The following is a 16,043-nucleotide window of genomic DNA, read 5'->3' on the forward strand; positions in this document are numbered from 1 at the left end:
ACTTGTCCTTTAGTCTAAAGGCGTGCCTTTGCTAAGGTGTACTACTTTACTTTGTGCCCTGTAGTATGTCACGTTGCTTCTTGGTGCCGAACAGTTGCCTTCTTCAGTACCAAGCACTGCACAGGATCTCGATACAGCTCTTTGCTCACACTGTGTTCAGGACACGGTCTCAGGGCTTGAAGATGGCAGTAAAAGAATGCATGGTTAATGTGGGTGTTTGTTGCCATTTTCTGGAATTGGAGTTAATGAAAATGAAGTTTGAGAAAACTGCTTGGTTTGTTTTGCTTTCCATAATTAGCTCACTCCTACTTTGCATTATCTTCCAGAAATTGCCATGTTGGATCTAGCTAGAACCGACTGCAGCGTTATTTTGCCATATCACTAAAGAGTTTTGACAGGAAGTTTAGCTGTTTGGATTACATGTTCCTCTTGAAGCCTGATGTTCAAGAGCTCTTCATTAGAAACATCAGTGGTATTAAATAGAAATGGATCTTGCGTGATGCTTTCAAAAAGCAGACTGTCCCCGCAGCCCCCAGTTGCTGTCACATTCCCATTATGATGTGTCTTTTGTAAATTCCTTAACGTAGAGGAGGGTAACTAAAATAACACAATGTATTTATTTTACTGTTAAGAGTTTTAACGAACTTCAGGAAAGTGGTTTCAGTACGGTGTTGTAAAAGCGCTGTTACCTTGCGCACGTTGACCTTGGTCCTGCAAACAATTACTCGTGGGCACGGCCTCGCCGACTTCGGGCGGGCAGCGCGCGAGTGTGCAGTGACACGCGCGTGTATGCGCTCGTACGGGCCAAGCCTCTCATCGTCTGGAAAGTCTTGACACGTTAACAAAGGGCTAGGCTTCGCAGCGAACGCTTCAGCAGAAAACTTTTCCTCAAGATCACAGCGTGTTAATGCTGCGTTGCGTTCCTCCCCCAGCTGGCTGTTCCGCACAACGACGAGTGGACCCGTTTCGCTCGGACCCTGGTGGAGATCCGCGCCAACCGAGCGGACAGCGAGGAGGAAGGGGCCGTGGAGCTGTCGGCCTAGAGGAAGAGGACGAGCAGCGCCCGCCAGAGCAGCCTTCCCCCGCCGAGTGTCTGGTGTTCAGTGTCCGAGTCGGTCTTGCTGTGGCTGTCGATGCCAGTGTCCGTGCCAGTATTGCTCAGAGCATTCCGTATTAATCACACGGCTTTGCACAAGGCTGAAAATATCCAGAGCATTTTCATACTTTATATTTCTGTCTGAAAAGTAAGAAAGAAAAGACAAATCAACCCTTTATGGGTTTAGTTGTTGCCTTTTAACTACTTAGTAGCTGTATTTAATAGCTAGGAACCCCTGGTTAAACTTGTGCTCACATTGCCCTTCTGGCATAGTCCTATTAAATCCATATGAAGCCAGATATGATTATGTGCAGATGTGGTGTGCTTCACTGTATGGGACTGGGCCAAAGACTTTAGATGTGGTGTTTCACATGGTGACTTACATTATGAATGGATGTACTATATGAAAGTTGCTGCTCCTTATTTATTGCGGTGTGCTGCATGGAACATATTTATTTGAAAGCATTAAAATAAACGATCCTAAAGCATGTGCATAATGAGAGAACTGCATTGTCTGTGTGCTGCTGTAGAGGTTACGTTAACGTCCACATAACAATTACGGTACATCAGTCGTGCTTAAGATGCAAGATCTATAAAGGTTGGCTTGAGTGGATGCAATGACTTTCTTCTCCTTTTCTTCTTCTTTTTTTTTTTTTTAAGATGCCTATTATTTCTAGGCACTTGAACAATATTTCAGATGCAGTCGGTCACTGATACTTGTCATGCAAGTTAACACTAACAGTCTGACAAAGGGTTGTGGTTCCCGGCTATGACACTAGTATTGCCAATAAAACGTATCCAGCCTGTTCTGTCGCAGCGTGGTTGATCTTCCCTTGCCAGCAGCGCTCGGTGTGTTCGGTACCGGGCACGGGGAGGACGTGACTTCCCTGCCGCGCAGAGTGCTTGTGCTGCTGCTGCATCCGTGGGTGCACTCGGGTGCTGGGACGGGCCAGCCATGGGCTTGCGGGCAGCAGATCCTGCTACAGCATTTTAGCAGGATCTGCTGCCTGCAAGCCCGAGGCAGTGGGCACAGACCTGTGCTCGCTGAGGCCCGGTGGGACGCAGCCGAGTGCTAAGGGAGGCGTTGAGGCTGCCAGCTGAGCGCTGCAGTGGCACCAGGCCCTAACAGAGGGGCTTGCGCAGGCAGGTTAACATCACAGCCAGGAGCATGGGCAGGTGGACAGCAATGAAGATGTTGTAAGCTTGCAGTCATGTTTAGGGCCGTTATCAGCTCATGCTCTTCAGTGCTATGGTCACATCCAGGACCAGGGGGAGGTCTCTGTGCTGCTGAAAGCCGGAGCGGTCTAAGAAAATGAATCACTTGGAGAAGCTGGATATCCCTTGTCCTCTTGCTTGGTAGTTGGAAGGAACTGCGCAGGCTGGGTTCTTCATGGTGGGACGGGCCATGTCGCAGTGCCCATGAGGCTGCGGTGAGCAGGGCGCTGCCCCAGACGAACTCATTCACACAGCACAGAACAAATGTGCCAGGGGCCTCGTGGTCACAGTAAATCCACGCCTGGGAGCACACGGCCACAGTGCGAGACAGCACACAGGTGCAAAGGGAAAGGTTTAAAGCACGTTCTGGTGTTTCCCGGTCATTGTAAACAGTGCATTGAAAACGGCAAATTTGCTTCCGCAGCTTCCATATTGCATTTCAGTTTTTGGAACTGAAGTAGGGGAAACTGAGTATTTACCTTCCAACCTCTCCCTGCTTCGTTGCATTAATAGCTTGTAAAGTCGTCTCATGGGATGACTCAGAACAGCTCCAGAATTTGCTGCTGTGTGCAAATGAAAGTTGTACCAAAGGTCCTCTTTCTCCCCAGCGCAGCACTGGGGTGTCACAGAGCAGAGGTGGGAACGCTTCCCAAAACAATGGGAAAAACAAACAAACAACAACAAAAACCCACACACCTTTTTTTTCCTCTCGCCTCTTCTTTGAGCAGAACTCAGCAGGATACAGCAGGAGCGAGCAAAAGCCCCAGATTTCCACAGAGCAACACCATTGACGGGCCCGTACACGCAGCAGAAGCAGATGGCAGCGAACCCTACAACAACAAGCCCTACAACCAGCAGCTGGGCCTTGACGCCCTGCTGCTGCTCACCACTGCCCTGTGGTGCAGTTCGGGCCCAGCCCTTGCAGGAATCGCTAGCAGGTTTATTTTGTTAGGGCAATTTTCCTGCTGCTGAACAAATAGCTCCGCCTTACCGGCTTTCCGAAGGAGCCAGTATGAGAAGACAATGCCCAGGCTCTGCCCGGTAGGGAAAGAAATACAAACCCACCCTTTATTTTCAAGGAGGAAGAATGTTCTCGAGGCCCCTTTGCCTACAAACACCCAGAGAACAGAAGGAGGAGCACGAGGAGCATGCCCCATCCTCTCGGGATGCTGGCATGCTGCCGCCTGCTCCCGTGGGTGAGAACAAGCTGGCAACAGCCCCGGCTTTGCTTTGGGGCTGTGGCACCTGAGCTTTCTGCAAAGTGAAGGCCACAAACTGGGCTCAGACTGAGCCAGAGAGGGCTGCATCACCAGCAGGGTAAGAAAGTGCAAGCTCATCAAGGGCGATGCAGCAAGCAGCGCAGGAAGGTGAGCAACGCGGGCTGAGAAGGGCAGGGCTGACTCACAGAAGAGGGTTAGGACGGGGTGGAGGACTGTGAGGTGGGAGAGCCAAAGGTCCTGTGCTTGATGAAGGGCAGAGCAGCTTTCCTCAACTCCAGTGACCAGATCAAAGCCACGGCAACACAGGTGAGAGGCAGAGGAGTAGGGATTTGCTCTGAAAGGAGCTGTGCGGGTGGCACTGGGGATGAGAGCTGAAGGCATTAGCTAAAAGCGGCAGCAGCGTTATTTCACCCACGATATTGCTCTGCTTCGAGACCCCATGGTAACAGAGGAAGACTATGATGGTCAGAGCAGACAGCGCACAGCATTGGCCAACCCGGAATTTGGCCAGGCCACAACAAAAGTGTAGGAAGGGAGTGCCAGGACCATGGGCTTCAAAACTCATCCTGCACGTAACGGCACTTGGGCCAAGGGGCGTTTGGAAGGTGAGGCTGAAATGGGCTGCCTCCCCAGCCTGAGCGCGCAGACCTCGCCAAGGACAGACTGGCCGAGTACCGGCTGCTGGAGATGAGGCTCAGCAGCCTTGCCTCAAACTTTACTTCAAAGAGCCAATGCAACTGGGATGAGCCATCGTCTGCAGGCACTCGGCAGTGTTGTGTGGTGAATCTTCCAAGCTGAAAGGTATTTCCTTCGGGGGGGGGTTCAAAACCAACACCCAAACTTTCATTACATCTGAAAGCAGAGGAGCCCCCACCCCACCCTGGCCCATCACAAGCGCTTTCTGCAGATTACAGCCTGCATCTCGAGTGCTGTTCAAACACCTGGGAATAGGTTTCTTTACACAAAATGTGTGGGAGAAATTCTAAGCCGCTTCTGAGCTTTAGCACCCTCAGGTACAAAGCAGAGGCGGCGGAAGCCTGGGAACTTCTCAGGGAGCTAGATGGCATCCCAGCGTGGGATGGTTCCCACTGACCAGTGGCAGATGGAAGAGGCTCTGCTACCACAAGGGCAGCATCAGTCTCAGTGAAGGCCACAGCTCTTCCAGGAGCAGCAGCCAGGCCTCAGGAAGCTTACAGGGCTGGTTCTTCTTCAAATTCGTAAGCAGAGTCACTTTGGCACTAGCACCAACACACGTCCGGAGCACACCAGTTCCACAGCCCGGGTGTGAGTGAGCAGAGACCAGCGAGCCCTGCGCAAAACACCCCGAGCTCTTGGAACGAGTCTTCCAAGCGATGCCACTGCTTCCTAGCGCCGTGAGGAGTAGCACAAGGAGCAGGCAAAACAATTACCGCCCATCGGAAAATGCCGCCTGTCTGCAGCGTAGCAAACACCTTGCTCACCTCCTCGCGTCAAGCACCTCGTGTCTGTGAAGAGCGTGTGGGCGGAAAGAAACCCCTTCATCCCAGGCTGCTTCTGTTCTTTCTGCCGTGTTTGAAGCTCTCTGGAGACACTCAAAGTACAAATGCCTTGCAATTTAGATATTCCCAACCATTAAATAACTTACAAGTGATTACCGGCTCTGGAAATTGTCTTCCAGCGTATGCAAAACACGGCGAATATTTCAACTGGGAAGCACCCGGGGCCTCTACTTCACAGTAGTGTTTGAACGACGTGGCCGTCCGAGTCCCTCAGCCCCGTGCAGGGCTAAGTATGACGGCGCTGGCACGCCATGGGGCATACAGCAGGGGCATCCCCGAGCAGCCCGACCCCGCCGAAGAACGATGCGGAGCGGTTTGTCAGGTTTCGTGTATTTAGCAGGTTTAGAAAAACCTGCCCAAGTTATTTTTGAAGCCCGTGGTATGTTTGCTCGCGAAGGCATCCCTGCGAGCTGTCACTGTTAGGGCAGCTTAGACCCAACCCATTCCCCAGGGACCAGGCAGAAAAGCATCCCTCAGCTGCTGTGCGACTGAGAAACAGCCACAGAGTCTTTTTTGGCAAGCCCCCTCGGAGGTAGCAGGACTTTCAGGCAGCCAGCGAGGTTACATTTTATCCAGTTCCTCCCAGCGCTTTGCATAACTCGCCCAGAAGCCCGGCGAAGACAAACAGCTAAACACCGGCCTTGGGGCCTTTTGTTTGTTTGCAAGGGAGTCCGACAATTTCTTGGCCTGTGAACTTTTCAGAGCAGGAATGCGTCCTTTTGTGTCTGGAGGAAGCCGACTGTGCACAAAAGCTCTTCCCCGAGATCTCTGGGCAGAGCTGTTGCAGGCTCTGGAGCCTTTTGAACTGGGTCACGCACCGCTGGAGCCACCACCGGCTCTTCACTGGAGCCATCAGGGGCTCTTCAGCCCTCCCTCCCCTGTCTCCGTCCCCTCACCTGGCCCTGAGGAGAGGTGCAGAAGGACAGACCTGCCCCCAGAGGACAACTAATGGAGGAGGGAAGGGCCACCCGGCCTTGCCCCGCTGCCGGCCCGGAGCCTGGGGCCTGCTGGGACGGAGCTGCCACGGGAGAGCTGCACCCAAGCCTTGGTCCTGGGCTGGGCGTCAGGCACACAGGGTAAAGGCCGTGCATCAAATGCACTGCCAGGCCTGGGGAAGAGGGGCAGCAGGAGGCAGGGAGGTTCATCTGACTCACAAGCTGGGTTAGGGCACAGTGTCTGGCCGCAGTGCCCCGGCCAAACCTTTCCCTTCCCAAGGAAGCTTCCAGAAGCGAGCAACCACCAACTGAACCTGGGCACGTGGCCAGGCACCGCCTCAAAAGGGCCCGAGGAGGGGCACAGCTCAGGACTCGGCGTCTTCCCCGAGCTGCTGCTTCCCCCCAGCAGTCCCTGTCGAGGTACGTCAGGGGGGTGAGGGGTGGCGTGTCCAACAGCTCCCAGGAGCCTGAAATCTCAGGCATCAGGGACACACAGCTCCCAGGGAGAAAGTTTAAGACAAGACTTAACCAAAAACCCTGATAGTTGATTTTGGAGAGATACAAGGGGCAACTTTTTTTTTTAAACCCATTTTTGAAACAAAGGAGCTGTCAGCTGGGGAGAGGTGGACAGACGAGGCTGAGAGGCCTTCTCCCCTCACCTTCAGGTGTGCCGGTACCGCCGGCTGCTCCAGCCACGGCTCCATTTCACTGGTAGCTTTGGAACATAACTTAGCCCAAGAAAGTAATTCTTACAATGACTCGAACACAAACACAGCAATGTAGCACTTTGCATGTCAGTATTTCAACGTATTGCAATACAGTGTGATATCACATCCCTAAATTTTCTGTGGAGATATTGCATCTGTGTATTCTCTCAGTTTACAATCAATATCGCAGGGAACACCCCCCCACCCCTCCAACGAAAACAGCATTCTTCTTCCATAAAGGCCAAATCCTGGTCTTCAGAGGTATCGCAGAAGACACCCAACATTATCTCCGACTGACTAGGTAGTCAGATTGTTTATAACATATTAACAAACAAACAAAACAAAAAAGGGGGAAAGGTCAAAAAACCAAAGCTTACTTCAATCCTGTTTTCTGACTGAAGAAAAATCTCTTTTTTGTGCAACAACTGCACCAATACATGTCTTTATATACAGGTAACTTTGTTCTCGAGCTGCAGGTGTTCCTATAGCCTCCTTGTCCCAGTATTAGCTTTAACTTGAAGCTAACTTTATAAATGAAGCCGAGCAAGCCTTTGGATGTACGATGCCATTTCCGTAACAGAATACCATGTGTGCATCTGTTTGAAAGGTTTATTTCTATCTTCATAAATACATCATTTTCTAAACACTGTGCAAGGCACCAAAAAATTAAGTAAAATCTTTTCTTTTAGAGTATTTTAATCTCTGTTGACTCAATGAAGTAAATAAGAATCTGAAACCACCTATTTGCCAATTACAAGCCAGCAGTTAAGGCAGGTACCATTGATACAGTGCATGAATTTTCTATTGCAGTTATTTAAACAAGCAGCGTTTTACTAGAAGTGCATATACAAACTGAATTCCAAACATCAGCAACCCAAGATAGGCACCTAGTTATGAAATTTCCTTGTATGTGTAGTAGAATGCCAAAGTACTGCCATAAAGTGCAAAGACTATGGACAATAACACTTTCTTTTGAGCATTTTGATACCAGTAACATAATACAACGGCTAAACATTTATAAATGTGGTTTCCATTACAAAAACATGTTCCACATAAAAGCTTCATAATACAATCCAGAAACAGAACTTGTGCGTGTACATATTTAAAAAGTTGAAGCTGTACTGGCAGACTCAGGTACCGGGTCTCTGTTCGCTGACCTCTACAGACACGCACTAAGTTTATAACCAGTTTACACGTACAGTGTACAGAATCATTCCGCTTTGAGCACCGTGATATCCACTGAGTTTTTCCATTTGAGTGACGATGTGTGACATCCGCCCTGGTAATCTGCAACCGAGCATTGCCTGTAAGATGATCTGGTTCACAGCTCTCACCCAACCCTCCCCAATAAATGGAACCTAAAATTAGTGTCTTCCCAACACAAGCACATGTCAGATGTGGACAAATACATTCATGGTCCCAAACTTAAAACAACTGGTAAGAATTTCACAGTGATCTGGTTAAGGAAGCACAAAGACAAATGATTACGTTTAAGATGAAAATTGCTTTAAAACTCAAATGAAGCTAAATTGTTTTATATGATGAGAAGCTAAAGGAACAAAAGTATTAACCAATTAGAAAAGTGGCTCTTTCCCAACTAATAACAAAAAATCTACAGCAATAAACTTAGGGTCCTACTGCTGCAGCAGCCTTTGAGGTAGGTGGTGATGGCTTAAACCGAGGTAGGTAAAGTCCAAACTTGTTTTCAATCCCTGCAAAAGTGGCAACTGCCAATTTGTAACCACCAACATGATCAGGGTTAGGAGCAGGGAGCGTGATCCTAGATTTAGGAACTGGCTCTGATCCGGCTGGTTTTCTGCAAAATAATAATAATAATAAATTAATTTCCATAGCCCCAAACGAGCATTCACAAAAATCTCCTCCAAAAAGCAATCTGAGTGCACCTCCCAGTAAGTGACTAGATTAAGTGCTGCAATGTACTGACAAATAGCCTTCCAGAGCAGTCAAGGGCCTTCACATTCACTGAGAAAGAGGATGGTGAAATCCAGATAAAGCTTTTAGTCCGTTAATCAAAACTGCAGCATGGGGAAGCTGTGGTTCAGCGGTCTCTGCTACAGTGCACAGCCAATCTGGGAACTTTGCAGAGTTTAAATAACTTTTTGTGGTGGCTTTCTATCTATTGTCCCCAAAGCTTCGTAAATGTTCTGCAGCTGCTCCTGGTCTGTTAAAATAGCAGCACGTGCGTCCACATGTATCACCCACGAAGGAGGCACAGCTGAGGCTCCATCAAACAGTATTTGGGCCTGGTGACACCTAGAGACTTTTCTGGATGTCGAAATGCCCTTCACCGCGCTGCTCCTTCACCACACTAACCAGGCCTAATGCAGAGTGTGTCCTGACCTGGTAGGTGTCACACGGCCCTGGCAGCTTTATCCCCACCCCATTATTTTGCCTCTCGCTGTCTCCGTAACCCAGGTCCCCAGCTCAAAACGGTGACATAAAATGTGGTAATGCCTTGCTGTGATACAGGTCCTGGAATATCCAGGTGTGGTGTGGCTTAAATAACACCGGCAAGACCTTTGCGATGCATCCTACATAATGGTAAGGTTCTGCCCCTGACATATCCAGGACACACAGAACCCAGTGCAGCTGTGGGGCCCCACGCAGATTCAGACACCACATACTTACACTCCCCCGAAGTCCACGTAAAACCATCTCTGCAGTAGCTCGTAAGTCACCAGAGTTACACCAAACTGAGGAGATGATCGGAACACACGAGCTTGAAAGAAAAGAAAAGTCTCTAAGTGACAAAAAAAAAAAAAAAAACACAACTAAAGCTCACTCAGTAATCAGAGCTGTTTCACACACCTCCTGCTCCTTTCCACAGAGCCTTTGGACCTTCCTCCCGAAGGATCTTCACAAAACAATCTACCACGCCGCTGTAGGTGGTCTGCCCTGCCCGGGCTGCCACCTGTAGCCTTGTCTTGATGACATCCGCAGGGGTCACCAGAGAGGCCGCGGGCATACCTAGAGAGAGAAGAACCATCAGGGGGGCATTGCTGACTTGTCACAGGTGCCACAAACCCCGTTCACCCAGGGGCAGACGCCTCCCCTCGGGAGAAGCCAGCTGCGTTTGTTTCAGCAGCAGCTGGAAAGGCAAACAAGCAGCAAGGGGCGGCCGAGGCGGACGCGGCTCCCCTCCGAGAAAGCCTCTCCTCGAGGAACAGCCCTCTCACACGCTTCCTGTCGAGCTGGGAGGCACGGGCTGCATTTTTCGGCGCTAACCAGAAACTCGCATAGCTAATGAGCACAAAGTTTTTGGAGGTGAGGTCGGTCTTTCCTTTTCCTTTTCACGCCTCTCTGTGGTTCCCGGCGCTCTGGCCGCACGCTGTGCTGGAGTAGCCTGCGCACACACGGCCCCCTCGGCCTCACCCAGCAGTGCCACCACAGCTAGATAACGCTCAGCAAGGCGCGAGGGCTAAGGGTTGAAAAAAAGGTTCATTTTCCTCATTAGGAACGGCAGATTGCTCAGCTGCAGAGCCACAGCTGACATCCTCAGAAGAACACTTGGAGGAAGATTTAAATTTACCCTGGCAGATCATCAGCTGAAGGCAAAAGCTACCAAATTACCAACGGGCAGTATTTCTAAACTGAATCCTATCCAAACTGGGGCTGCCCATGTTTAGAATTACGGAGAAAAAAAAAAGAAAGGCACCAAGACTGTACCCAGAAGACACTGTCTCTTATGGTTTTATTACTTTTCCATCCTGCATCTGTTCCAAACCAACTTGGTCAGATGTAGATGCATAAATCTCCTCTCCTTTTTTTTTTTTCAGGCTTAATAATTCTGTAACAACTTCTGTCCAAACCAGCATGGTCTGGCTTCAAGCACCAAAGCACCCTTCTTGCAGACTGCTTCTGAGAGATGTAAATGTGCGAGTATCACCGAAATAAGAACTCCTCCTCCTCTCCTGGACCCCCCCAGAATAACACACATGCTGAACTTGCACAGTGATCAGCCTGGCAGGCAAGTGCTAAAACCCAACCTAGGTTTCTCAGCTCTAGAAAGGTTGAAATTCCTCTGTGCTTATCCTTACCCACACCAGGATATTGGCTGAGTCTTCAATTTAAATTTGGACTTTTGTCCTTCAAAAGCCAACCAGTGTTTTCAAGGAAAACCAAAGGACATACTTAGAAACAATTCTGCTTACTACACATTGACTTCCCTCTCCTTATTCCTCATTCCTTATTACTGAGGACAGTTTGCATTTAAAGTTGTTGTTTTTTTTTTAATCCTGTTTTTAGAGCTATTTATACAGCACAAAAGACTTCACAGACAAATAAAAATTTACAGGTCGCTGCCCCGAGGAGCTTACAGTTGGAATGAGACAAATTACACAGCGGGAGCTGACAATAAAAAAAGAGGAGCGCTGGGAGGAGAAGGAAGTTCGGGGAAGCAATAAGCAGATGGAGCAAATTAAGGAGATATCCTGTCGCTGATATTAGCAGCATCTCTTCAGAAAACGCCGTGGCCCAACAGGTTGAGACATCTGGCGAACAGCACAAAGCAGCAGCAGATCCAGCCAGATGACATCCGAGTTGCGTGCGTCCCCAACAAGAACAGAAAGGAGGAAAACGCACACGGCAACGCCCGCTGGCCAAAGAGGCAGGTGAGCAGCTAAGCCCAGCCAGCTCGAACATCCCAGTACAGAGGGCTGCGGAAAGCTGCTGCTTCCCACACCGGACGGAGCTCATATGCACGTCTGAAAACAGGCTGCAGAGTCCAAAGCACGGCCAGAGCACGGAGGGCCAGGGACCGCCACGTGTCCTTTAGAGCCCCAGCCAGTAGCCAGGAGGTGGCAGGGCTTTGGTTTTGTCCTCCCCTTGGCTTTCTCGTGGCAAACAGAGCTGATGTCTGTGCCCCCCACCACGCTTTTCCTGCATCCAGTCAAGATGTTTCTCGTTTTCGTGAGCAGTACGCTGACTGTTCCATCTTTAATACTGTAATTTGCTCATGAGAGTTAACTTAGAATGGATTTCACAGGAAGCCCTGAATAAAATTCGCATTATAGCTAGTTTGGTAAGCCGTATCAGCAACAATAAAGACTGCTTCTGTGCCTGAACTTCAAAGGGGCAGTTATCTCAGTCTGCAATCACCTGACAATGGCTAGAAAGAAAAATAGGAAAATCTAAGAAATGACTTGGCTTAAAAATGCCAGCTTATGTTTCAAGTCTGTAAATATGATCTAAAGTTCAAAAATTGTTTTGTTCCACTAAAATGGGTGAGAAATAAGCTGGATGTAAGCTCCGTCCATGAGGGGCTTGGAGGTTGGCTCTGTTTTGGGGGGAGGGGAGGGTCAGGACAAGGGTTTTTAAGCAGCAGCCAGTTGAACACAGCTGGTTTTCCCGGTGCCAGGTTGATTCCTCTGGCCTACGAGCTACTGAATGCAGAGGCAGCACACAGAGCCGAGGCCACGTGCTTCTGCAAGGCACAGCGACTGATCTGCACTGGCCTTGGCCACAGCCAGCGTCCAGTTACTGGCTGTAAAAGGTCCTTGCTCTTCAAGAGGGACAGCCCTGTGTATAATCCTGACTGAGAACAGTTTCCCCAGGGAGAAGAAACCTTACAAATCAAACAAGAAAACAGACGAACTCCTTAGTTACACTGGATCCATGCCTCTCCATCATTGTTCGAGCCTGGCAGGTTGCAGCAGCTGTGCACTGGCGCAGCTCTGAGAGGCCAAGCAGCCTGTGATCAACGGGACGAAAATATCTGCTTTGTGCCCTCCTGCTTGCTACACATCCCCCTGCGGTCATGTAGCACAAGCTTTCAAGCCCATTTGTTTCCTGCAGGGGACTTGTGAACCTCGGACAGAGCAAGACGTCCACACCGCTCTCTCCCTGAGGCAGTGATCCCCTCTGGGTGCAGGAGCTCGGGCACCACGCCAGGGACTGACTACAGAGCGGACACAAAGGAAAACTGAGGCTGCAAAGTGTCTCCCTTTCTCCCTCTCCTATCAGCTATGTAGGGGACTAAAACTAAAAGTGAGTGCTCAAGGTAAACACCCTGCACCTCTTTTTTATCTGGACAGTCTAGGAAGCAGCAGCTTGTGGCACACACGACTACAAGCAACACTTTTTGCTTTCTTCTGTGCCAAGTCCCTGTCGCAGTGGGAGACAGAGCAGAATCCAAGCTGATGACCCCTTCTGAAACTGTTTTCCAGCACAACACAGCATTCAGAAACAAGCACCCCTCATGCAGCTTCTTAGTGCAGGCAGAACCTTTCCCAAGCCCTCTACATTTTTACCTGTTGTCATAATCGTGGTTTCAGCTTTATTTTCACATTTGCTCTTATACCTTACCTTCTACCTTCTACTATCAAGTGAAAGTCTGCATCTAAATCATCAGAACTATTTTCAAGCTTTCCTGTTCTGATAAGGGTGAAGTCCTGACAAAGCCAAGTAACTGCATAAAATACTGTGGATAGCAAGTGAGTTTCATCATTTTGTCACGTTTTGTCTGTGTTCATAGAGCTGTACTGCCAGCATGGCTGTTGGATTCCATACAACAAAATTCAAGATTCTTTGATCACAAAGAATTTCATGACTACCATGATTTTATTTTCAGTGATTTCATTTATAAACCATTTCATCAGAACTTTACCAGTTGGCGAACCGGCCAAAGCCAACAGCACAGTAACTTCACAAGCAAAGATTATAGATGATGACAAAACATCAGAATGTAAATCTTTCCCTTCCTTTTACCTCCTGATCATTACGAATAAACCACGAACTTACAGGATCTTTACTTTTAACCCCAACTCATTTCTACAGCATGGCAGAAATGTTATTGGGCACAAGGCTGCAGAACTTGTATAGCTCTGAGCTTTTCAGAGTTCCCATTGCTGTAACTACTGCACTGCAGGTGCGATACACCGGCACGCAGAAAGATGTTGGGGCACTTACCAGCTATAGATCCAGCCAAGAGCAGATTTCCAGGGCTGACCCTCCCATCCTCATTTGCGAATGAAGATTTCAAATGAGCGTAGCAGGGGAAGTAAATAGCAGAGAAGGGAATGTCACGCAAAAAACACGCCTTAGCACCCTGTGTTGAAAAAGAGAACAGGTTTTGAGAATGAACAAGTTTAACACGATGAACTATGAACACCAGAAAATGGAGAAACATCACAATTTTTGTTTTGTCACAAAGGGCTTATAGGAAAACCAACTCCTCTCAAAATTTTGTGAGATATATGTGTTTCACTCTGGTGAGTAGTGTCTGTGCATTGTTTCTTGATTCAGTAATTCTTATAATTATATTTATCTTGTCTGCTTGTTCTCCCTCACTCCCTAATAGTGTAGTTATTTATTGGTAATACAGAAAATGTCATGTGCTGGCATAAACTCTGATAATACCTTTGAGAAGTAGTAAATAGTTGATGCTTTAGCCATGTGCCTGCAAAGGAAGTTCAGGGTATGTCTGAAGAAAAGTCACAGGTCAGTTCCATCCCTTCTCATTCCCACTTACAATAAATACCTCAGAGAAAACAGTGCCTGGTCCATACATCTGTGCAGACATTGCAAGTGATATTGCAACATGTATCAAGGGGAAGAAAGAGGGCCAGAACACCAGCCCTTTCACACAACAGTAACGGGGTGATTTATTTGTGATTTTTGAAGTACAAGTGATCTGGGATACAGCTTGTTTTCAAGCTTCAGCTCTTGCTGCTGATTTGCTTATTGGTACAAACAGCCAACGTAGTTAGTAGCAGCACAAAGGGTTGCAAATTAAGAGGGCAGTAAACAGGCAAGGAAAACTTTGGGATAGCAGCAAGCAAAGCTTGCTAGTTTTTCTAGCATGAGAGGTAAAATAAAAAAGCCACTATAGGAGGTCAACCAAAGCGTAATACCAAATAATATCCCCGCTCCAACAGCAAAAGGGACTTGCAGCCTGCTTTTGCCCAGCACAGAGGTCCAGAAGACACCTGAGCCTGGACACACCAGGGCTGAGACAGGCGGGCAGACACAAACAGGAGGTGGATTTAGGAATCGGGTGAACTCAAGCTTCAGAAAGAAACGCCTGGCGGATGAGGCTAAGCCTCCTCTCTTTGAAGCCAGGGTGGAGTTGTGGTGAAACTACTTGAGGTTCATCCACCAGCCCTCCTGGGATGCCCTCGTTACTGCACTTGGGTGTACAGTTCCACCAGGGCATGGCTCGCTGCCAGGCATTTCACAGGTGACGTGCTAATACGCCCAGAATTTAATTAAACCTAATGATATGCCTGCTCATATCTGTGAGCTTAGCTTGTACTGTAACAGGAGTGAAAACAGACTGCTGATGCAAGCTGGATGCTGGTTACCCAGCAAACACGCAAGAGTTGCAAGGTGTCAGAAATACTGCAAAGACGCCTGTCAGAGAGGGCATTATGGTAAAATCACTTTCTGTAAGCCCATCCACAGGAGACGCTAATATGTGTATATTGAGAACACCTCTGAGAAAGCAGAGATTTTATCTAAGAGCAGCCATTAGATCTTCTCGTCAGACGTCCCGTACGGCACGGACCTGCCGAGCGCAGTGAGCACAACACGCTCTGCTGGAACCCGCTTCTCTCCACAGCCCCTCCTCAGCTTCTTGTCCTTCTCAGACTGGGAGCTGCCCATGTCCCCTGACAGTCCATTCCAAAAAAAAAACCCAAAACACTAGGGTTTTACCAAGCTCTGTATGAAAAAACAACTTTTTAATGATCAAATGTCTGCACTGCACTTACCTCACAGAAAAATTACGAAATTCACTAACGAAACATTCCCAGCCCAACACGGTTTCTTCAAAGATTTATTTTTAGAGCATACTTCTCCTCGGAGCAGATCTCCTCGCTGCCCTTGCCCTCAGGGCACATTACTTTTATTTTCCTTGCAGTGTTGCCGTTAAACACCGTGCACATTTTTCCCCCGCATTTTGTTCATACTCCGAAATATCTCTACATAGCTAAAATAACTTACGGAAGTCAATAAACTCCAACTGCAAGCAACTCTTAGCCGAACCGGGGCTGCTCATATTCCTCCCCCTTCGTTAAAAAGCACTTTTTCACAGGACAGAACGAGCACGTTGCTACTGTCACTAATAACCTGCGTGCAGGGACACCGAGAGGACGCCCATCAACTTAGTTGGCTGAGTGTAAACAGAACCTGGATCAAAACTTGGATCCACTTTAACAATAACCCGGATTGGCTCCGTTCCAGTATCACAACGGTCTCGAGTTTCCCCCCATCGCTCCGTTTAAAGCCTGGGAAAGCATGTTTAAAAGCAGGCCTCATTTAACTTCAAGTTAATCATCCGCAACAGGCCTAGGCCAATTAGGAAGGCTTCGGGA

General features: G+C 48.6%; 2 protein-coding genes across 20 annotated transcripts in view; one reads left to right on the top strand and one right to left on the bottom strand.

Annotated features, from left to right (window-relative positions):
* Positions 1 to 1,905, top strand: part of DYNC1I1 (dynein cytoplasmic 1 intermediate chain 1) — a 190,981-nt gene extending 189,076 nt beyond the window's left edge. For all 15 annotated transcript variants that reach the window (XR_013947359.1, XR_013947360.1, XR_013947361.1 and 12 more), the window contains one exon: positions 933 to 1,905. Coding sequence is in view for 8 of the 15 variants with exons in the window: in XM_080582185.1 (XP_080438311.1) it covers positions 933 to 1,043 (111 nt within the window). In the remaining 7 variants the exon portion in view is untranslated. The remainder of the gene's footprint in view (positions 1 to 932) is intronic.
* Positions 1,906 to 7,306: 5,401 nt separating this feature from the next.
* SLC25A13 (solute carrier family 25 member 13) overlaps positions 7,307 to 16,043 on the bottom strand; it is a 100,955-nt gene continuing 92,218 nt past the window's right edge. For all 5 annotated transcript variants that reach the window (XM_080582176.1, XM_080582178.1, XM_080582177.1 and 2 more), the window contains 4 exons: positions 13,639 to 13,777; positions 9,541 to 9,699; positions 9,361 to 9,451; positions 7,307 to 8,527 (listed from right to left, as the gene is read on the bottom strand). In XM_080582176.1, the coding sequence (XP_080438302.1) occupies positions 8,338 to 8,527; positions 9,361 to 9,451; positions 9,541 to 9,699; positions 13,639 to 13,777 (579 nt within the window). In that variant the 3' untranslated portion in view covers positions 7,307 to 8,337. The remainder of the gene's footprint in view (positions 8,528 to 9,360; positions 9,452 to 9,540; positions 9,700 to 13,638; positions 13,778 to 16,043) is intronic.

Source organism: Anser brachyrhynchus (genome assembly GCF_964034855.1).
Source record: "Anser brachyrhynchus genome assembly, chromosome: 2".
NCBI classification, from domain to species: Eukaryota; Metazoa; Chordata; class Aves; order Anseriformes; family Anatidae; genus Anser; species Anser brachyrhynchus.